Here is a 23,756-nt window from a genome sequence, read left to right as displayed (position 1 = left end):
GTCTCCCTGCAACAGGAGCCAGGCTCCGTCATTGACTACTGAGCACCAGGAAGGTTAAGTCATAAATACGTGCTGGCTGATTTATAAACTGTATATACCTCATAGCATGGAAGTTTTACCAAGCCCCCAGTAAGCCCTTATTTTGTATTGGTAAGAACTTATACTAGGCACAGGAAAGACTCAGCCTTTCACCAAGTCATTACCAAATGGAGTATCCATTCTGGAGACCAATTTGTCATGAACAGGAGAAACCAAAATGAACAGTGAACGGAGTCCCTTTCTGCTCGGGCTGTTCACATTCCACAGCTATATCTCCAAGCCCAGAACTTATTACACTTTTACAGAGGAGGATGGCATAATCTAGGGATGTCTTAGTTTTAATCCACCCTAATGTGGTGGTTTTTTTTTTTTTTTGGCCACACTGTGTGGCATGTGGGATCTTAGTTCTCCGACCAGGGACCAAACCCTCGCCCCCTGCAGTGGAAGTGCAGAGTCTTAACCACTGGACCACCAGGGAAGTCCCTTAATCCATTCTAAGTTAAAACAGGGATTAAAAAACAAAGGTTCACTGAACATGTATAACATATCTAGGACTATGTTTGGTATGTGTGGGATGCACAAGGAAGGCAAAAATGCTTTTAATGCATCCATCCCCTAACAAAACAGGTTACTTGAGGGCTTAAGAATTATATCCAGCCGTTACTTTTGAACATATTTCATCCTCTCTCCAGCAGGTTATATACTCTATGAAGGCACAGTTAGGCCTGGGATTTAAGCTCCATGTCTGACATCACCGGGCTGTCTTGGTCAAAGCACATGGCTCCTTGGTCTGTAGTCTCTCACAGAGAGCACGGAAACAAGTCCCTGTCCTGCCTGTGTCACAGATAAAGGCTTTGTGTAAAGTCATGTATTCATACTATTTATATCCTTTGACCACTTTCTTTTTTTTTTTTTTTTAAAGAAAAAAAAAAAGAGGAATGTATTGGAAAGATACAAAGGTATCCCAAAGAAGTGAAGGTTCAGTAACCAAGGTTGGAAAGGACAGATGTGGGAACAACATGGACCTTACCTCCTGAGAGTGGCTATTAATGTGCTCTAGTTCCAGTGACTTCCAGTCTCTGTGTCTGTTTGTTGTTTCAAATTTCCTGGAGTGACAATCATACTGGCTCAACTGGACTGAGCCCTCTACTCCTGGATCACACAAGTGTGAACAGGTAACATCCCACGATGCTCAAGTTTGCCGAATGCTCTCTCCATGTTGGGTACTGTGCTTAGCACTTTTCAAGTATTGCTGATTCTGCCACCACAGCCCTATGTCTTATGTACTGTTGTGTCTCCCATTCCTCAGATGAGAAAAACAAAGCCCAGAGAGGCCCAGAAGTTTTCCGAAGTCATAAAGCTTTTACCCGACATCCAATCTTTGGCATGCCATGCACATATCTTTAACTTTCTGACTAGACAGCATAGGTGGTAGTTGGAGTTGGTCTCTGCAAACATCCCATGTTAATACCTTAGGGTTTTGCATGAGTGATCAAAGTCCACATCTTCTTTCCAACAGAAGTCAGAGCCATGTCCTGACTGTCTAAAGCGCTTGGCATCTAAGCCTCCCCACAACCTAGACAAGGGCGGGAGAAACACGTGGAGAGTAGGCTTGACCATGGCTATGGGCAGGAGCAAAAACAGCTAGCTCAGCAGCAGTGGAAGGGGAGGGGGCTGACTTCTTTCTTTTTTTTCCTCGTGATTTTTTTTTTTTTTTTTTTTTGCGGTACGCGGGCCTCTCACTGTTGTGGCCTCTCCTGTTGCGGAGCACAGGCTCCGGACGCGCAAGCTCAGCGGCCATGGCTCACGGGCCCAACTGCTCCGTGGCATGTGGGATCTTCCTGGACCGGGGCACGAACCCACGTCCCCTGCATTGGCAGGCAGACTCTCAACCACTGCGCCACCAGGGCAGCCCCGACTTCTTTCTTTTTAAATACACACTACATGTTTCAATTCTGGGGGGAAAGTTCCTTTAAAAATAAAATTTTCTTTAGAACTGGGACTTATTACTAAAAGTATCTAAAACATAAAGAAAATAATAATTTCGCATACAACTATTTCTCAAATGTATGACATGTTTCTTTGTCACAGTATCTGTATATTGGAAGTAGCTCACATTCTCCTAATATTTCAGCATCATTCTAATGCATGACGGTACCACCTGGCTGGGCAGTCATCCTGGCTCTGTGACTCACTAGCTCTGGGATTTTGATCAAGTTACCTCTCTGTGTCTCACTTTCCCCATCTGTAAAACGAAGATAACAACAGTACCAACTTCATGTGGTTGCTGAAGATTAAGTGAGTTAATAGTAGTAAAGTGATTAAATCGGGCCTGGCACATAATTTTATACATGTATGTGTGTACACATGTGTACACGTGTGTCTGACAAATAAAAAAGTGCTGCCACACCAAGAAGTCTTCGGGGCCTGCAAAAACACGAGCGTGGCCCATTCCCGTGCTAACCGGCCCCAGATTGCGTGTTCTCTTTGAATGATTCACCAATTAGCAGATTTTGGTTTCTTCTGCTATCACATCGCCAACTCTCATCCCTGCTCCTTGCAGAGTTTTTGAGCCTGGTGTCATCTCCAGGCTTGTTTTACTTGCTGCAAAAAAAAGTCTCCTGGGTAGGGAAGCTGGGTGAGCAATCTTCCTGACAAGAGAAGTGTGTCCCCAATGACACCTCCCTGGTGACAGTGTCCAAGCAGATGCCAGCTGTTGCCTTGGCCCAGACCACCCAGGAGACACTCCCTGAGCCACATGGTGGAGAGCTAGAAAGGAGACCCTCGTGGACCCTGACCGTTGGGAGTTTATTCTCCATTGTGGGCAACAGGACACATCCAAACCTATCAGAAATATATCAGATGATGCTCTCCACGTATCCGCAACTCATGGGGCTCAGACAGTAGACCTGCGAGTGGCCTCTGAGCGTCTGGCTGGAGGGGAAAGGTGGGCTCATGGAGTTTACGTTAGGAAAGGAGAGGACTTCTCCAGTGTATATGTGGACACACACACTGTTGTGAGACACTGGGCAAATCTTCGGGCTTTGGTTTCCTGGGGAGAATCATGGTCTCTGTTTCATAGGGTTGTGATCAGGATTACATGGGAAAAATACCGTTTCTAGCAGGTGGTCAATAAATATTAGCTGCTGCTATTATTACTACTACTGCTATTAAACCCCCTGTTTGTCCAGGCCCTGGCAGGAGAATAAGGACCACCTTCTTTACGGCGGTTGGGCGGGTGAGAACTGTCGTCACAAATTGTACTCTGCCAGGTGTCAGGGAGCCCTTCCTTCCACCTCAGCCTTGCACCCCAGACGGGCCAGAACCCCATGTGCTCAAATAAAGCTTCTATGGCAGACACCTCAATCCCTTCCCTTCTTAAGAAGCCTCAATCAAAGCAAAGGCCTAGGTGGCCAATGTTGGGGTTCAGAGGGCATCTTATCCACAAGGAAGAACTTGGATGCAGTGACAGACAGACACACACACACATGAACTGGTGCAATCGCTGATAAAGCGGTGTCTCCAACTCTGTAAATGAGTTATAGGGTTAAACAGACCCTCCAAGTTTACTGTCACCATAGGAAGTGCCCTCTTTTGAGGGGCAAATCTCTTGTAAACGCTCTGCGTCAACCCAAACTGCAACTTCCATTTCTCAAGCATTTGCTCCTCTGAAATTATTATAATTACTATGAGAAGGAGAAGGAAAATTGCATCAGCTGCTTTGCAGACACTATTTCATTGGTTATTCACACCAACCCTGCAAAGTAGGTAGGAGTCCTGCGTCCTGTTACTTGTGGGCAAACCTCAGAGAAGCCCAGAACACAGGGCTAATCCTTGCCTCTTTTGTTATGACTGTAGTGAGTTGATAACTGAATTCAAATCAGTTTTATTTTTGTTATCACCTGTCAGCAGCTCTGAGAAGCAATTATTTTACGAACAGAAAACTTGGAAATCACAAACAAGGAGAGTAAGAGCTCCCATGTGGCCAGTGTCATTTTTAAGGGGAACCCAAGAAAACGTACTGAAGCAGCCCCATCTCAGCATCACAAGGGCCCCACCTGCACACAGGCTCTACTGGGCCAGATAGGGAGCTTGTTTCTATAATATGACTTCACGTCTCATTGAAATTTTTAAAGAACGATGCTAAAAAGAGAACCTTAAAACCTGCAGCTGTCAGACGGCAGGAAGTGGGAGTGAGCTGGGTTTGGGAGCTACACAGCAATTCTCTTAGTCCAAAGCATGCCCTTTCCCCTTAAAGGGACTACAAAATGGAAGTCTTTGTAAAGACACTGTATGCAGCCAGCATTAGGGACTGTTAGACACAATTCCACCCTTGTGCAAAGGACACACTGAAAGCTACAGAAAGCCAGGTCCCCACGAGACCCCACGTGTGGGAAGAATGGAAACACACGAGGACGCTGACAAGGAAGGGTCGTATGAAGAACCACAGAGGTGTTTTGGTGTAGACTCAAAACATCTCAAGGAGCTTTTTGCCTACCAGTTTCCCTGACCACAGCCCTACTCTGTAGAGTTTCCATGCCCTCTTCAACTGTCTGCATTATTTTCTTGGAAACTGGAAGTTTATGTCAACTCATACATTTCTGAGGTTCTAGGGTCAGGATTTTTTTGTTTGTTGAAATGTCTAGGCTTAGAATTAGCAATATTAAGGTGTAGCAAAGGAAAGGACATTGTCCTAATTCTGCTAGTTTAAAGAGGAACAGATCAAAGAGTGACTTCAAATAAAGGAATTATTCCTCCAAAGTGCCTACAGTACTTCTTCTCCTCAAGTTTACGCAGGCAAATAGTCTAGGGCTGGCTGTCCAGTTTCAGGGGTGAGTTTATCACAGGAGTCTCTAGTACTTCTCTGTAGATGTGTGTGCATCTGGCCTAATACATACACCTCAAGCATGTAAGAGTCAGCTGTGAACTGAGTATTTCCCCAATGGAGTAGACTAGAACAAGATGAAAGTTCCAGAGAGGAAGCAGTGAGCTCCAGTTTCCCCATCTGTAAAATGGGGACAGTAAGACCTAACTTGCAGTGCTGTTGGGAGACTTAGGAGTAATACACATAGGTGTTTGGCAAAGCTTGGCACATGGTACTTAATAAATTATAGCTCTTATGATGATATTGAAAAATGAGGTCAACAGATCCAACTGTTAATAAACTGACTATGTGAGAAATTGGGCCACCACTGGATTACTCATCTACATCCAGGCCCTCAAACAAGCTGGCACCTCAGGGCCTGGATGCTTGTCCTTCCTCCAACTTCCTGGCTGGCTCCTCCTGCCTGCAGCCCTCACCCCATCCATCACTTCACATTTTCTAGACCTCTGCTCAAATGTCACCTCACTGTCTTCCCTGAGCTCCTTATATACAATAGCACTTCTTACTCTGTTTCATTTTTATTTATATTACTTATCATTATCTGACATCATTAACGTATTGCTTTATTCCTTTATTGGCTGTCTTCCCCCTTGAATAGATGCATCCAGTGGGCTGAAAGTGTTTTCTGCACTGCTGCATCCCTAGGACTTAGACTAGTGCTGGCGACATATTAGATGATCACTAAATATTTGCTGAATAAACGAAAGGAGGAACAGTATCTAGAGAGTTCTGAGATTTTGGAGTTGGAAGGGGACCCAGAGGTCTTCCTCCCCTACCTTGCATCTAATGTAGAACAGACCTCCACTGACCATATTATAGGCAGGGAGCCTTCTCTTTACGACTGGAACATGTCAGATACTTTTCCAGCTACTCATGAAATTGTTCACAGCTGAGCCCAAACCCTGCCTCTCTGTAACTCCCACAGAATGGCATGGTCAGGGCCTTTGTAACCAGAGGCTAGGTCTTCCCAGACTGATAGCATCCTTCGGTCCATTACCTGTGAATAATGAGGTTTCCACCTAGGTCTTACTCCCTTGCATGTGTGTCACTTTTCTCATGTTCTTTTTAAAGTGGAGCCGTCAAAAACATCACCAGTACAGAATAAGATATCCTGGTAATATGGCCTAAGATATGTAAGAATTAAGTATTTGACAAAGAGGGTCACCAGAAATGACAGATTCCAAGAGAAATGATGTGCTAAATCTTAATAATAATACAAAACAGACCATAAAACTGAGCTTCTGTCAAAGCTCTGGAGAAGGAAATAACTCTTAGCCTCAAAGCCATAAAAAAGATCACGTAGAAAATAAAAAGATGAACATATTTCATCATGTAAAAATGAAACTTTGCATACCAAAAGAAAAAGAATAAAACAAAATAAAAAGGCAAACCTCAATGGGAAAAATACCTGCAGCATACAATGTGTAAGTGACAAGTTACATGAGAAGCTCATATCAATAAAAAAAGTTAATGTAAGAGGATTTCAACAAGAGGGAAGGGCACAGAGTGGAAATTCATTTAGAACAAATAAAATCAGCAAACACACAAATAGAAAAACGGTCTGCTTCAGTAATAAAAAAATCCAAATGAAGACAATTAGATATTATTTAAAAATAGCGATACCCAATTCTTGGGAGTGTACAATGAAGCGCAGCTCTCATACACTGCTGGCAGCCTTGTAAAGTGGTAGGGCTGCTTTGGAAAGTAATGTGGTAATATGTATTATGAGTCATAAGAACGTTCATACCCTTCTTATAGCAATCATAGACATCAATATTAATGATAAACTCCCAAATATATGTTTTTAAAAATATATGCATTTATTCCCTGGGGCTGGAGATGGGAAAGGGGATTGGCTGTATGCTGGCAGGAGGGATCTTACTGATGTGATGAAAATGTTCTAAAACTGGAATGTGGTGATAGTCATGCAGTTTGGTAAATTTACTAAAAATCATTGAATTGTACATATAAAATAAGTAAATTTTATGGCATGTAAACTATACCTTTATAAAATTCTTAGAAGTGTACAAATATTTTCATTGCAGCATTTTTATTAGGCATGGAAAAAAACCATCTAATATCCCAAAGAAAAAATGGTTAAAACATATAAAAGACGAACAAAACAACAGGATCGGTCATCCACTGTGTCCGAAACTGGCAGATCCTTCTTGTACATCCTGCATTTCCACATATATTGCTTTCTTCTCTCATACTCCCTCCTCCCCAGACTTCTCTTAGTGGTTACTTAGTCTTACGATCTTGTTCAACATCATAATTTCAAGTGAAAGCTCTAGGGAGAATTGGTCTCTTCCCCTCAGTCATCCTTCCATCCCACCACGTATTAAAAGTAATTTTAGCCAAAATGTTTGCTTCCCTTACTACAGGGGGCAGAACAGAACATGTCTCTTATTCCCCTTTGTATTTTTTTTTTTTTTTTTTTTTTTTTGCTGATAAAGCAAAAGACTTTATTGGGAAGGGGCACCCGGGTGGAGAGGAGCAGGGTAAGGGAACCCATGAGAACTGCTCTCTCCTCTTCATCTTTTTGACACTCAATGGAATCCTTGTGTGGCCCATAGAAGTGTGCTTTAATAAGGCTTATTTCTGCCCGGAAGGGTGCCCTGTTATACTCATCATACAGCAGGCTAACTGACAAATGAAGACTTCCCCCTCCTCTCCTGAACCTCTCTGGATGACTGGGAAGCTCCAAAGGTTTCTGACCTGTGCATTATTTGAATTCTCCTACCACCTGTCTGCTTCCTTTACATGATTCATCTTCCTCCTCTCTCTTCCTGTGGGCTTAGTGAGTCTGTTTCTTGACTTAGTCGCGCCTCTTTGGTAGCCTTCTACCCTGCACTGTGGGGCAGTCTGGCTTTCTGGGCACCAAAGAACATCTTGATTAATGAAACACAATTATCCCAACAGTATTTGGTACAGACACTTAATGGGCCGTCTTGCTTCTCTGCCCACCTAACATCTTTTTCCCCAAAACTTTTCCTGCATGTATCACCATCCAGCGGCAACCTCGGATCTAAGTTTCTATGGGAGCCTGAACATTTAAACTCTGTTGAACCAGGAATACAGGGGCACGAGAGCTGCATTCCACAGCTTGAGCATCTGTGAACCACCAGCCAGAATCCAGAACAAAGATGACGAGGAGGAGGCGGGAAGAGGGTGGAAAAGTGAAATGAAGGACACCCCCCAGGGGCTGCTGTTGAATCCTCCTCCTGTAGGGCTGTGGGCCAGGAGTCAGGCGCCCTCCACTGCTTCCTCGGGGCTGCAAGTGTCAGAGCCTCTTCGGTCAGGGAGTGTTTCAGCAGCATTTTCATAACAGCACAACAACAATTTATAACAAGTTCTGAGGCAATGCCGAAGAAAAGCAAAAATAATTAGCAGTGCTGTTCAAGTCTCCTCCCCTGGCTTATTTCATTAGAAAAATCAATCAAGGCATTAATGGCCAAGCCTGTTTCTAATGAGCTTTATTCTAATTAGACTTGTGCGTTATCATTTCAGTTGGAAAAAGGAATCGTTCGTAATGACCAGTAGGGGTATGAGAGCCTCTGACTGTTTTGTTGACCATGTAGAGGAATGATCACCACGATAACAACCACAGTGACAAGAACGCTAGTATACTGGCCTTCTCATTTCCAAGAGAGAATGTATTGACTAAACAGCTTTACAACTCCCATGAAGTGTTTATTATACCCAAATCCTCATTCTACTGATTCTATCCTTCTAAGAAGGATATTTTAGAAGCTTCAAGGGACCTATTTCTCAAGGTCCTGCTTTGCCTGATGTTGGCACTCAGATGACTTCGATGATGCTCCTTTCCCCACGAGGAGGCGAGCGGGAGTGAGGACAGGGAAAAGCAGGGATGGGACTTCCTTGGCGGTCCAGTGGTTAAGACTCTGTGCTTCCAGTGTAGAGGGCACAGGTTTGATCCCTGGTCGGGGAACTAAGATCTCACAAGCCACCACATGGCAAGACCAAAAAAAGAAAAGAAAAAAAAAAAAGCAGGGATACAGAATGCAGGATGCCCATGTCTCTGGGCCATATTGAACCGATGTCCTAGAGCAGGGTTGGTGACTTTCTCTGTGAAGGACCAAAGAGTAAATAATTTAGGCTTTGCATTCTAAAGGGTCTCTGTTGCAACTCAGCTCTAGCTATAAGCATGAAGGCAGCCACAGAGAAAAGTAAAAGAACGAGTATGGCTGTGTTCCAACAAAACTATATTTGTGGACCCTTAAGTTGGAATTTCACATGATTTTTCACATGTCAGAAAATATTATTTGGCCTTTTATTTCCCCCAACCATTTAAACACATAAAAACTATTCTTGTCTGGCAGGCTAGATTTGGCCCATGGGCTGTATTCTGCCCACTTTTGTCACAGAAAATACAATTACCATCTGTAGGTTCAGAGGCTAACTTTGTCACGGGTTCGGGCCCTCTTCCTAAGAGCTCACACAGCAGAGATAAATTCCACCTTGAGAGACATTTCTCTCAAGATGGGGCCAGGGTTCTTCTCCAAAAGATTGTTTTATAAAATTGTTCTTATAAACCAAAAAACCATCGATCAAAATCAAAATTAAATTAAAAAGTTTTCTTACAACCCTGTCTTGCTAATAAATTAGAAAGTTTTCAAGTTTCATTTAAATCTCTGTCCGTATGTATGTCACTTTTATACAGTTTCAATCCTATGATAGACAACAAATTTTTTAATTTTATTTTTTTTACTTGATATTACCTTATAAAAAAATTTCCCTGTTATACCCGATTCCTTATAATGATAAAGAGATACACCATAAAATTTTGCGTAATTCTTTGCAGAAGATTTCCAGGTCATTTGATGGACTTAATTCAAAGAGATGTCTTAAATTAGTCTATTCTCAGGTATAAGAGTTAAGATTTAAATACCACCCCTCACCCCTAAGCCAGGAGAACCCACTTGGTGGACTGGAGCCTCATGGGTCTCCCCTAGGATTCACTTCCTCTAGGACATGAAGCTTCATGGGTCTCCTCTAAGACTCACTTCCTTCAGGACAATGGCTTTAGCAGGCCTGGGATTTCTATCCATATGCCTCTTGACAAAGATGTGCCTTCCAGACAAACTCTTTAGAGCTCTTTGTTCTGAACTAATTGCTTATACCCTAGAATTTATTTTGAACATGGCTGGAGGTTTGGGGAGACTAAGAACACACCTCCTTTCCTTATAGTTTTTAACTGAGAACAGTCAGTCAGATGAGAATCAGCGTTCTTGCTGGATTAGAGAACCCAGCAGGCTCTCCTTATCCCCTCTCCTCCCACCCCCCTGAGGCCTTATGGATGGTGACTGACTCACCCAGTCACAGGTGGAGAGAGTAGAGAATGCTGGGTTTGCCCGTCTTAATGCTCCATGGGCTAGCCTACCAGACAGGGGAGAATGTGACAAGTTGGTTCCTTTCCCTCCTGCCTACACAGAGGAGCAACACTGTTTGCTGGACCACAGCGCTCACCTTCCCTTTCCTTCTTCTTTGCTTTCAGAATAGCAAGCACATGCATTTGGCCAGGGAGAGGACTGCAGCTACTGATGGGATGTCCCTGCCCGCAGAAGGCACAGAAGAGTGAACTAGCTAGATATGAGGGAGAAAAGGCCCAGAGAGCAGTGAGGAGTGGGTGTCCTGGGCCCATGGTTGGGGAGAACATGTCCGTTTGGCTTCCTTCCTCTTCCAGGACATGGCTAAGGTGGGCAGGCTGCACCCTAAAAAGAGGAAGAAAAGCAGGGTCCATGGGATTTCATGATGGATCCTGAGGTTTCCATTGGCCTGATGAATCTAATACATTTCCTGGGAATTAACACTTTGGGAGGATAACAACTGGGGGAGGCCCAGAGGACATATGAGAAGCTGGGCAAACAGAACTAACTGAATTTGTGGGGACTGTTTAGCCTAATAAGTTATGAAGCTCTGATTATATTAAGGCTTGTCACACATTTGATCAACTGGCCAATAAGAACAGCAATGAATAGAGGTTAACTCCATCTGCGGCCATGACTATCAGAGCCCTTGGAAATGGGAGCAGTTTCAAATGAAATTAAAACAGGAGCACTGGGCTTCCCTGGTAGTGCAGTGGTTAAGAATCCGCCTGCCAATGCAGGGGACACGGGTTCGAGCCCTGGTCCAGGAAGATCCCCGTGCTGCGGATTAACTAAGCCCAGGTGCCACAACTACTGCGCCTGCGCTCTAGAGCCCACGAGCCACAACTACTGAAGCCTGCGTGCCACAACTACTGAAGTCTGCGCACCTAGAGCCTGTGCTTCACAACAAGAGAAGCCACCGCAATGAGAAGCCCATGCACCGCAAGGAAGAGTAGCCCCCGCTCACCACAGCTAGAGAAAGCCAGCAACGAAGACCCAATGCAGCCATCAATCAATCAATCAATCAATCAAAACAACAACAACAACAACAAAAACCCAGAAGAACTTCAGGTGACTTAGAGCATGCCTTGGTGCCCGTGTATTAGTTCCTCCTGAAGGTTTTCTTCCACCAAACTGTACATATGTGGATGCAGTGGAAGGTGTGAGCAACGCCAGTGACCACTGTGTAATCTGCTTGTTTTCCACCTGACATTTTGTCATACACATATTCCTCTTTCCATAGACTTCTCTGAATTTTGAGAAATTTAAAAGATACAGAAAAGTATAATGAATGTAACAAGCACTGCATTTCAATCACAGGCATAAGAACTAGTAACATTTTGTAACATTGCTTCTAGCTGCCACTCTCTCCCTGAAGAAATGAAAAGAAATGAAACCCAGTCCCATTCCCCTTCCCCCATCCCCAGGTACAACAATGATCATGGGTTTGGTATGATCATTTTGATACTTTAATAACTGTATAATATTCGTAATATACCAAATAAACTATACATCTTCTATATGAATGTTTACGTATAAAACAGATATAAATACATGCCATTTATAAATATATCATATAAAAACGTACTATAGTAATGTGTGCACGCACACGTGTATGTATAACTGGTGTTTAATAAATATTTGTTGAATGTCCATCTAAAAACAGTGTATGGTTTTTTAATTTGTATGGTGTCATACAATTTTTTATCATTCTGCTCTATTCCTCTATTCATTTAATAATATGATTTGAGATCTATAATTGTGGAGATATATATATATATATATATATATGCGCCTGGGTCATTTCTTTTAACTGCTGCATGATACTGTACTGTGGGTCTATAAAGGATTTTATTTATTCATTCCTTTAGCGCTAGGTGCTTAAACTGCTTCCAGGTTTTAAAAATTTTTTTTGCGACTGAGCACAGTATGTATGCTTCAGTGAACTTTATTGCACACACGTAAGAGAATTTCAAGGATACAGACTCATAACTTTAATTGATGGTTTTTATTGGTTAGCATTAATAGTACTTCCTTATATATGCTGGCTACAGATCCTTTTCATGTTTTAAGTATTGCAAATATATTCCAAACTTAGTTTACTAGAAGCTCTGCGTTTGGGAATTATGAGACTTATTAATAAGATAGATACTGACCCATGATACTCACCTGACTCTCTGTGTCTATTTTAAATTTGTTAAGAACCCAGAAGGGAGGCAGAATATGATTAAACATCTCCAAACCTCCAACAACCAATTTCGATAATATGAGTTTAAAGTATTTGGTACTCCTCTTTTGACTCTATTTAGAAAAATGGGATTAAAATGAGGGCAATCTAGAAGTGTCTACCCCAACAATGCTTTCTCTAGGAATTCTCCACAGAATTTCAAAGAGAGGAATAAGTATCCCACAAATAACAAGATATATCGGAATAAACATTTCAAGAAATGTACAAAACATAATATGTTTTATAATTCCTTCCCAATTGATATAAAGGGGCATGCCTCATTCTTTGCTACAGAGGGTTCTGTTTAGTGGGAGTTTGGAAAGTTGCGGGTAAATCAGATAAGATACTCTCTGAAGTTCCTCCCAACTGAAAACTTTATGCTGCTAGATTAGAAGCTCCCTAAAGGCAAGGACCCAATTTCCTAATTCCTCATGGTGCAGCTCCATGGCCCTGGCTCATTTCTGCGTCCAGAGAACACATTCCAGATAAGCTTGTTAAATGAATCAAAGAAGTTAATCTTACTGCTTTAATGATCTTGTTAGGGATCCCCTTTCCTAACTTTTTGTTGTTGTTATAAACATTTTAAGACTAGTATTAATGAATATTTGCAAAAGCAGGTTTTAAGCAACCCACAAGAATTAAAAAAGAATGAACCCTCCAAACAGCAAAAATACAGATAGGGATTCAGCTGTACCCGGGCCACTGACTCATGGACTCATTCTGTCATCAGCTCAAAAGCTGGTACAGGTTATTTAATGGCTCTATAAATGTTCACACGAATCTAATTCCTTAACATGTTTATACCACACAGGAGGGAGGTGGGCCAGTACACCGGAAAATATCCTGTTCTAATTCTCTCTCTACAAGGAGACATCTATACCACAGGAAGGCACTTGCTCAAGCAAGGTTCAATCTGATAAGTTCTGCATGTTCAGTTTCAGTCACCACCTCCCCCAAATCCTTCCTCTACAAATGGCCTTTATGATGTGGATACAGGCAACTTCAACCAAAATAAAAGCTACCAATCACAGAGCACATACAACATATCAAACACTCTGCTACAGACTCTACATGAATTTTCTTTAATTTCCCAGACAAGTTAGTGTTACTATCCAAAATTTTGGTGAGGAAACTGAGGATCAGAAAGGTTAAACAATTAACCTGAGGTCACACAGCTACTACTGGAGTGGGTCTTCGGATTTGCCTGGGGTTTGAAGCACAGGCTCTTTCACTTGCTCCGTGCTGCCTCTTTTCTTGACTTTTCTCAGTTCTGTTTCTTGGCACTGTACCTACTACATACCTGCCATGGGGCTCCTAACTGTTAAGAGCCCCTCCTATCACGCTGAGCCCTTTGCTACAGGAGTCTGCCCCATCACATCTCCTTCCTTCGTGTGCTTCTGCTTCTGCTAAGCCCAGTGGTCTCATGTGCCCTATTCACTCCTTCAACAAATTTATTAAGCCTCTGTTCTGTCCCAGGCCCTGTGCTAGGTTCTAGGCAAACAAAGAGACCCAATTTTTATCCTTAGGGAACCGTCTGTGTAATGCTTTGAGTTCTTTTAGAGATTCTTAAATAATAAATTAGCAGTGACAGAGGCTGGTACCCTCTGTCCCCAAGGGCCCTCTGTAGGGCTAAAACAATGCCCCTGGATGCTAAGCGCGAAGAGTGGAAAGGCCATGGGGAGGAGGGGAAACAGATAGCCCAGGAAGAGGAAGGGAAGGAGAAACCGAATGGGAACAAGACAAAAAAACGACACAAGCCAGCATCACTGTCTCTCTGCTCTGAGTGGTACCTTGGGCCACCTTCTTTTGCCCAAGTACTACACCCATGGCAAAATGACACCATTCACCGATTGTGCCCCAGGTTGCTGTTGAGTTCAGAGCACTGTCGGCCTCACTGCATTCATAAAAATGGCATGGTTTTTATTTGTATTCATGTACTCCACTGTTCTGGAACCTGGACTCTTCTCCTTTGCTACTCCCTAAGGCACCAGGCTGATAGAACCTCAAGAATTCTCTGAAAATCAAGCCCTCCAGAAAAAAGAAAGTGAGAAGAGACTGGGTGTGTTGCATTCTTCTAGGTTTGCTGCCTCCTTTATTTTCCTTGGCTGCGTGACCTATGACTAGTAGCTACATGGAATGCTGGGGAACGCTAGGATCCTCAAAGTCCATGGTGTGCACGCACTTCGCCAGTGGCTCCTGCACCAATGTTATCATAGTAACTATTAAGAAGTCACCTGCATAAAGCTATGCGGTAGGGAGAGAAACAAAACAGGGCTGGGTCACAGCCTTACCCTTGTAATTACAGCTTTACTTTGACCAGCGAATGAGGAAAGGTACGTACAGGAGAGAGAGCAGGCAAGGCAGGGGGATGATGGGGAAGGAGACACAAGGCAGGGTTTGATTATTAGCAAAACTAAGGCCCTGCTGTGTTTCCCATGGAGCAAGGAGCTGTTTAATGGAATAACGGCAGCCCAGCCCAGTTCCAAAACACATGTGTCAGCAAGAGCATCTCTCTGCCAGTGCTGAAGGCCCTGGTTGTTACGGAAATTGACAAGCTAGTGGGAGGGACATGCTATGACTTCCTCCGTACACATGGAGCAGGCCAGGTGACATTCTTCAGGATCTGATACAACAGTCCCATGTTTCTCATCACTAGCGGCACTGAGGAGACCTTTAAACGCACCACCAGAAAGTAAAACCTATCATCAACTGCAGGTGCCAAATATTATATTCGATTCTATAGCAGCTCTGCAGTTAAACAGTCTACTTCAGGAAGAGTTTATATATAGAACCAAAAATCACGGCTCATAATTACACACAAGTCACTCTCTTTACCAGATGAAAAGCAAACACCTTCGGATCTCTGACACACTGATTCATACCGTAGTTCAGACTGATCTGACATAATATTAAGAAAAGGAGCCCTTGAAATAAATTTATAAATGCAGACTTACCATGTTTCTCACCAACTAGGTTAGTTCTGGGGCCAAGGAAATCAGGCCACTTCAGGAACCCAAACATTTTCTAAGTGTAAATGATTTTTCAACAGATGTAAAGGTCTATAGATAAACATATTAAAATCAGCTGATTTTAAATCCATCCGCTGCTCTTTCTAAGACATTTCCTCAAAAGGTCACATTGAATAATTCCAGTCAGCAGAGGCGGAGTCTCAAAATCGTACAGGAATATGCGAGTCATGGTGGCACGCTGATAGCTCACCCTCGGGGGGTGAAGTACTATGAGCTATTCTCAAAGAGGAGAAGGGAGCGATGAAAGGAAGGAGAATGGGTTTTCTTGGAGTTATCTGTGCTTAGTTTCCTAATTTTCTTTACAGTCAGAGATACATATGGATAAGATCAGACCCTGACGAGACTCGTGGGTGCTCATGGGTATAGTTGGGCCCTGGATCTGAGCAAAGCCCGTAAGTGAAATGCACGGGTTCTTTGCCTGGGGCCCGAGGACAGGCTCCAGACAGTTAAAAAACTCTAAAATTTTACTTAAGAATTTTGTGTATATGATATCATGTGCATTTTTATAGGGAGAGTCTTTCTAACTTTTACAACATTCCAAAAAAATGCCCATGACCCAACAGAGCTTAAGATGCTTTTCACGAGGAAAACTAACCAGATGCAACTGGCATTGCACTGAGACATTCTTTAACATTCAGGGCTCTCTCTGAGAGAGCAAAAGACTTCTCAGTTGTCAGCTGTTCTTACATCTTCCTAAAGCAAAATATAAATCCCTGCGTTTGCCTGGGAAAGACAGTATTAATGCAGATACTTAAAAAATGCATTTACTTTTTCTGCTTCTTACAAGTACACAAATATACCGTAGAAAGCATATCTTAAAATCTGATGTGATCTGTCTTTGGTATGATATTCAGAAACTCCTCCACAGGGCCAAGTTTTAATCATCTAGATCTCTTCTTTCTCCTCTAAATATAGTGAAAGACGAGAGTTTAAAATCATTACCTTGCTCTGCAGTAAACTGTCATTTTCTTTAAGCTGTAAAATTAGGCAAATGTCACCACTTCACATAAAGTTCAGGAGCCTGTGAATTGTCAGGGACAACAACTATAGATTGTAATGGAATAATGGTTAGGTATCCAAGTGAAAAAGAATGAGGTAAAGATAAATGAGGTGCTCCCATTGTTTCACAGCATTTTTTTACTCTCCAAAAGGAAAAGCAAAAGTTGATCAGAGCTTACGATGCTCTTTTGAACTCTCACTGCTCTCCTGACAAAAATCTCTCTCGTGGTCATCTCCAGATGCAGCTCAGTGTCCTGGCTTTCTTCACGCCAGCATAGTGAAACGGTGTCAAGTGTCCAAGGATGTCCCAACTGCCTGGTTCACGGACCTCAAGTTTCAGCACTTGACCCCTGAAACACCTACGTTCAATACAGGAGGATCTGACTCACGGTGATAATGGTGTAAGGGGTGATGGAAGAAGGACGCCTCCATTGGTAAAATAATTACCTTTTCAAAGAAATCTGCATTTAAAACTGAGCTCCTCAAGTCAAGGGACTCTTTCCTACTTATTCTGTATCCCTTACTTCCTATCTGTTTTTCTATCCCGAGTCACAGCATAATGCCTGGTATGCTAAATAATTAAACGATGCTAAATAATTTAGCATCGAAAGTGCTAAATACTTTGTTAATGCATTTTTGCTACTTGCTTTTCTTTGACACCAGTAACTTCTTAGAAAACTGCTTGCCCAGCTGTGGTGCAAAAGTACACTGCAGCTCAGCACCATGATCATTTTTGATTTAGAGTAGTCCACATTAAGTTTCACTGTAAGTATTAAACCACCTAGCAGTCCTTGTTTCCTTATACTAATGGTACGTTTGCATATATCTTGAGAGAGACAGAACAGAGATTTCTCTTAGTATGGAGAGGAGAGTTGAAAGGTAAATCAAACTATGCCCCGTAGACATTCAATAAATACAAAGGATGAATCAAGGAACGGCAGGTTTAAATCTCTACAGATTCACTCAATTTTGCTTCTTGCCAACTTAAGGAAGAAAAGAGGAATTCCTGGACATTTCTGAGAAAGATTATATCTCAAAACTCAAGGCCTCTCAGAATGACTCCAATTTGCAGCATGAAGCTCTGAGTTTAGTTTTTTTTTAAATCAATCCTATATAACCTAAAGAATAGATGTGAATTGCATTTATGGTTGTCTAAATATTAGTTGGACCAAAGAAATATTTAGCAATGGTAAAAAGTCAGGAAAATGATTCATAAGAATCCAACTTCCAATTTTGATTATATAAACTATGGTGAAGACTATATTAAGCTGAACACATATATTAAAAAGGAACATTTTAATTTGGGGAGGCTTAATGTTTAGATGATACATAGGATAGCATATTCACAAAATTCAGAAGGATGAACTTTAGGTAAGAGCAGAGATAGGAAAGTTTGGTTCAGAGAAGATACAAAATTCCCTTAGAAATCTGTAACTGGGCACGTATCACAGATTATATAACAGCTAATTTTTGAATATAAATGTATTCAATATATAGTGGGAACACTGTATCCTGAATCTACAAATGCTCCTTTGTCCAAGGAAAGTTTCATCCAATAAATGATCAAGTTATAAACTTTGCTTTTGTTGTGCTAAACACATCACTGTCTACATCCTGGATGCAAAGTAATAAGGGAAGTAGAATTTCAGATGGGAACAATGAATTTCAGTTTTGAGTAACAAGATGTAGAATTTCAATTATGGAAACACACCAGAAAGAGATTAGATCACTTAAAACACCTTGTCAGGGTCTGTAAATGTTGTTTAAAAAGATAACTTACAATTCAGGTCTCAATTTTTACAGACTACGTCTGACTACTAAGCAAATATTTTTATTGCCAAAAAGCTAGTGGAGGAGAAATAATCCAGAGAAAGAAAAGATATTCACCATTACAGTAGGAACAAAATATTGCTTTTTATGCTTCTCTTTACTGAAAACAAAATGTTACTGGCAAGTTGAACAGCTTTTGAACCAATATGTGAAACCTGGTAATTATTCCTAAGATGATGTTTTCAATCTAAAAAGTCATGCATAAGCTAAAATTTCACTAAAAGTAAAAAATATATATATATACTCAAATGAGAATGTAAGCATAGCCAAGGAACACTATAGATTAAACTATTACTTTAGTTCGTTACCCATTTCTATTTTTCACATTGGTAACAGATGCTGGTCTTTTAATGGTGCATTAGAAGATTATATAATGATTCTTTCAGGAGAGGTCCACCTCAGAGAGGAGTCTGTTACTGAAGTACGGATGAATTTAAGACCTCCTTCACTATCTTCCATTGACCGATATACACATAACCTAGGACTTCATGAAGAAATGCTCAAGGGCCACAAAAAGTAAAAAAAGAAGTAAAAATTAAAGTGGAAAAATTTCAAAGGTAAAATTGGCCCGTGATGCCTTAACCATAGTCGTGATATGTTCTGAATTTAGAATTTAACTCTTCTTCAGAATAAGGTTTTCAAATTATAATTCTCAGATGTATAACTTTAGTATTTAAAATTCACTCCCTGCAGTGATAAATTTAAATTCTCTAAGCACGTAAGCCTTTAATGATTACCATATTGAACCCTTCATTCAGTTAATTCTCATATGGCACTCTGAGATCATAAGTATGGGTTAAATTTCCACATGAATCAACTTTGTGTCTTACTGTCACTGTAAAAACCACACACTTTTAGAGAAGCAACCTGGAGACTCTGCTTTGGAGTCAGACAGACGTGGGCTGGAATTCCAACATGACCGCTATTAGCCTTGCAAACCTGGGTAAGTTACTCAAGCATGAGCCTCAATTTCCTTATCTGTAAAATGCAAATATTACCGGTCTCATGGCCACTTCCCTGAGGTAAGGTATTGATTGCAACATGGTTGCAACATTTGTCAATAACTCAGAGCAACATTGGGTATGTAGTAGACAGGTACTAAGGACCTCCCTGCTTGCAGTCTGAGGTCCGAGCAGGGCACCAGGTGCAGACAATACACAGTGATAGATAGCAACGCTCTGTTTCTAGGCAAAGGCTCTTACCAGTCTCTACCTGACTTTCCACGCTTTAATGAAAGATCAGCGGTAGCCCAGGATCCTGGGAAGCTCTGTTATACATTAAATATTCTCCTAGCCACGCTGTGATGTGTGGACGTTTGTTTTAACTCTAACCATCCCCTTGTAAGAAAAGCTTTGTAACAGAAACCAGAATACTGTTACTCTAACTCATGAGGCAATATTTCCCTTGAAACATGTAATTTTACTTCTTACCTTTTCAATTTTTTCATCCAGCATTCTGAAGAATTCTTGCTGGCTTTCAGAGATGTGCATGCTGAAAAACAGAGAGTAGGTAAGTGCGTATTTCAGTGTTTTCTTAAACCTAGCTCCCTCAGATGAAAAATGCCGAGTCCCTAAACTTCGGGGCAGTCATTTATTTCTTGCAGACTTTTCCACGGAAGTACTCTGAAGTCACACTAAGGATAAATGTCATTACAGTAACCCTGCAAACATTGTTTCATAACAGTCTATCAGTTCCTATGATTTAAGGAACGCAATTTCCTTTCAACGTACACGTTATTTATAGTGGTGTTACTCGGAGGTGTGTGCCCAATTTTTGTCTTGTACTTAAAACAAAAAGCACAGGCAAGCAGTACATGGCATATTTCAACCCTGTGTGTAACCATAACAAGAAAATATATCCTAGTTATTATATTAAAATGTGTATTTTACACAGGCTGTCAGCATCAGCATGGTATTCCGCTGACTGTATAGGTGTGGGCTGGCAGCAAATGAGCCGAGGACCTGACCTGAATATCTCCTGTCCTGGTGACAGCAAATGCACCTCTTTGGAACTGAAATCCACTGGAACGTGAGAGTAAGTGAGGAGGCAAGTCTGAGTAGCCCCCGCCCTGTGTGTTTACCTGTTCTTTGCTATTTAACGGCATACTTAATGAGATGGACGTGGTTGGTGAGGACAAAACTAAGAAGGTAAGGAGAGCAGAGAGGATTCACGGACAGGAGGGAAAGGGTCTTGAATGGAAGGGTGACTTATGTATTCTCAAATCCCGATGCACTAACTGAGCTCTTTCAGATAAACTGTTATCCCTGGAGGTGCAGCAGACCCTGCCAGGTGGAGCAAACGCCCACCACGGAGATCCTCCTTACCTGTGTGTTGTCTTAGAGATGGTGTAACCAGACAGCGTGAGGCTTACTCTGCTGTTCTTCATGCGCTCCTTTCAGAGAGAAGCCCTAAATCTCTTCCATAGGGACAGAGACAGAACTTTCACTCTGATGAAGTAAATTACCCCCTATCGACTGACTCCCGCCTAGGTAAACAGGGATGCCCTCCTCTCACGTGGAAACTATCAACACAGTGGCATTAATAATAGTTCTTACCTAAGAGGGTACACATCGCACTGTGAGAAACAGTCCCTAGGTAACAACTTGATTCTTAAACCCCTTCTGATGGACAAGTTGATGATTGTTGAGTGAGGGGAGGAGATGGAAAAGCATGCTGGGCTGGCTTTACTGTCTTTCTTCAAGATTTAGGATGGGATAATTGGATTGTTTCTCATTTAGTTTATAAAGTATGAATACTAAGGGCTTCACTGGTGGTGCGGTGGTTGAGAGTCCGCCTGCCGATGCAGGGGACACGGGTTCGTGCCCCGGTCCAGGAGGATCCCACGTGCTGCGGAGCCGCTAGGCCCGTGAGCCACGGCCGCTGAGCCTGCACGTCTGGAGCCTGTGCTCCCCAACGGGAGAGGCCACAACAGTGAGAGGCCCGCGTACCGCAAAACAAAACAAAACAAAACAAAAAAAGGTATGAATACTTGATGCTAAGATTAATTAGATCTAAAAATCTTTTCTAAAAGCCTGTATGTTGGGATTTAACTACTACAGCTTAACAATTTCGGCTATTCCTATTTCTCTCTAATTACTAAAATCCCACCTTGGAAAACACAATGCTCCCCTGGAACATTTCTTTTTTATTGAGGTATAGTTGATTTGCAATATTATATTAGTTTCGGGTGTACAACACAGTGACTCAAAATTTTGATAGATTATACTCCATTTATACCCTGGAGCATTCTTGTGGCTCCCAGGGGTCCCAGCAAAGCTCTTGTGAGTTAACCCTGCCATCAGAGGCTCTTCTTTCTGTGACTTGTCAGTTTCCTGAGACTAGGGTGATGATGCTATGGAATCTTAATGACAAGTAATCAAACGAAGGAAAGGTGGACAAAAGGAGCTCTAGAGCTGAAAGATACACGGCTCCCATTTTAAGTGACTTAAAAAAATAAGCTTCCAAACAATAAACACCTAAGCTGCGAAAGTATAAGAAGGCAAGGTCTTAATTCCCAAACACTTCACCTGCAAAAATGAAATTCCATTACTCCTGACAAATCTTAGCCTAAACACAGTTCTTTTTTTTTTTTTTTTTTTTTTTTGCGGTACGCGGGCCTCTCACTGTCGTAGCCTCTCCCGTTGTGGAGCACAGGCTCCGGACGCGCAGGCTCAGCGGCCATGGCTCACGGGCCCAGCCGCTCCGCGGCATGTGGGATCCTCCCGGACCGGAGCACGAACCTGCGTCCCCTGCATCGGCAGGCGGACCCTCAACCACTGCGCCACAAGGGAAGCCCCACAGTTATTTCTTCATGATCATCATTACTACTTTTCAATTGCACCTCAGGGCAGTGGGGTAATCCTAATCCTCACAGCAGGACACACCCTAGCTAGTAGTTCATGGCTCACTTTTATTTAGTTATTTTAAAAAATAACAGTATAATAAGCACCCATGAAACCAAAACAAAAAACCAAAGCTGCGATTTTTATTTATTTTTTAACATCTTTATTGGAGTATAATTGCTTTACAATGATGTGTTAGTTTCTGCTTTATAACAAAGTGAATCAGCTATACATATACATATGTTCCCATATCTCTTCCCTCTTGCATCTCCCTCCCTCCCACCCTCCCTATCCCACCCCTCTAGGTGGTCACAAAGCACCGAGCTGATCTCCCTGTGCTATGCGGCTGCTTCCCACTAGCTATCTATTTTACCTTTGGTAGTGTATATATGTCCATGCCACTCTCACTTTGTCCCAGCTTACCCTTCCCCCTCTCTGTGTTCTCAAGTCCATTCTCTAGTAGGTCTGTGTCTTTATTCCCGTCTTGCCCCTAGGTTCTTCATGACCTTTTGTTTTTAGATTCCATATATATGTGTTAGCATACGGTATTTGTTTTTCTCTTTCTGACTTACTTCACTCTGTATGACAGACTCTAGGTCCATCTACCTCACTGCAAATAACTCAATTCTGTTTCTTTTTATGGCTGAGTAATATTCCATTGTATATATGTGCCACATCTTCTTTATCCATTCATCTGTCGATGGACACTTAGGTTGCTTCCATGTCCTGGCTATTGTAAATAGAGCTGCAGTGAACATTGTGGTACATGACTCTTTTTGAATTATGGTTTTTTCAGGGTATATGTCCAGTAGTGGGTTTGCTGGGTCGTATGGTAATTCTATTTTAAGTTTTTTAAGGAACCTCCATACTGTTCTCCATAGTGGCTGTATTAATTTACATTCCCACCAACAGTGCAAGAGGGTTTCCTTTTCTCCACACCCTCTCCAGCATTTATTGTTTGTAGATTTTTTGATGATGGCCATTCTGACTGGTATGAGGTGATACCTCATTGTAGTTTTGATTTGCATTTCTCTAATGATTAGTGATGTTGAGCATCCTTTCATTTGTTTGTTGGCAATCTGTATATCTTCTTTGGAGAAATGTCTGTTTAGGTCTTCTGCCCATTTTTGGATTGGGTTTTTTTTTTTTTTTTTTTGATATTGAGCTGCATGAGCTGCTTGTAAATTTTGGAGATTAATCCTTTGTCAGTTGCTTCATTTGAAAATATTTTCTCCTATTCTGAGGGTTGTCTTTTCGTGTTGTTTATGTTTTCCTTTGCTGTGCAAAAGCTTTGAAGTTTCATTAGGTCCCATTTGTTTATTTTTGGTTTTATTTCCATTTCTCTAGGAGGTGGGTCAAAAAGGATCTTGCTGGGATTTATGTCATAGAGTGTTCTGCCTATGTTTTCCTCTAAGAGTTTGATAGTGTCTGGCCTTACATTTAAGTCTTTAATCCATTTTGAGTTTATTTTTGTGGATGGTGTTAGGAGGTGTTCTAATTTCATTCTTTTACATG

General features: G+C 41.9%; 1 protein-coding gene across 3 annotated transcripts in view; it reads right to left on the bottom strand.

The window, feature by feature from the left end:
- The window catches only part of C2H1orf21 (chromosome 2 C1orf21 homolog), a 247,367-nt gene that overhangs the window by 23,297 nt on the left and 200,314 nt on the right, over window positions 1-23,756 (bottom strand). For 2 of the 3 annotated variants that reach the window (XM_067728901.1, XM_067728900.1), the window contains exon 5: window positions 19,830-19,890. In XM_067728901.1, coding sequence (XP_067585002.1) covers window positions 19,830-19,890 — 61 coding nt within the window. Of the gene's footprint in view, window positions 1-364; window positions 8,280-19,829; window positions 19,891-23,756 lie in introns of those variants that run through there. The other variant, XM_067728902.1, reaches the window with a different exon arrangement.

The sequence above is a fragment of the Pseudorca crassidens genome, chromosome 2 (assembly GCF_039906515.1).
Source record: "Pseudorca crassidens isolate mPseCra1 chromosome 2, mPseCra1.hap1, whole genome shotgun sequence".
NCBI lineage: Eukaryota > Metazoa > Chordata > Mammalia > Artiodactyla > Delphinidae > Pseudorca > Pseudorca crassidens.
The sequence above is the reverse complement of the archived record's forward strand: the minus strand, read 5'-3'. Positions and strand labels throughout refer to the sequence as shown.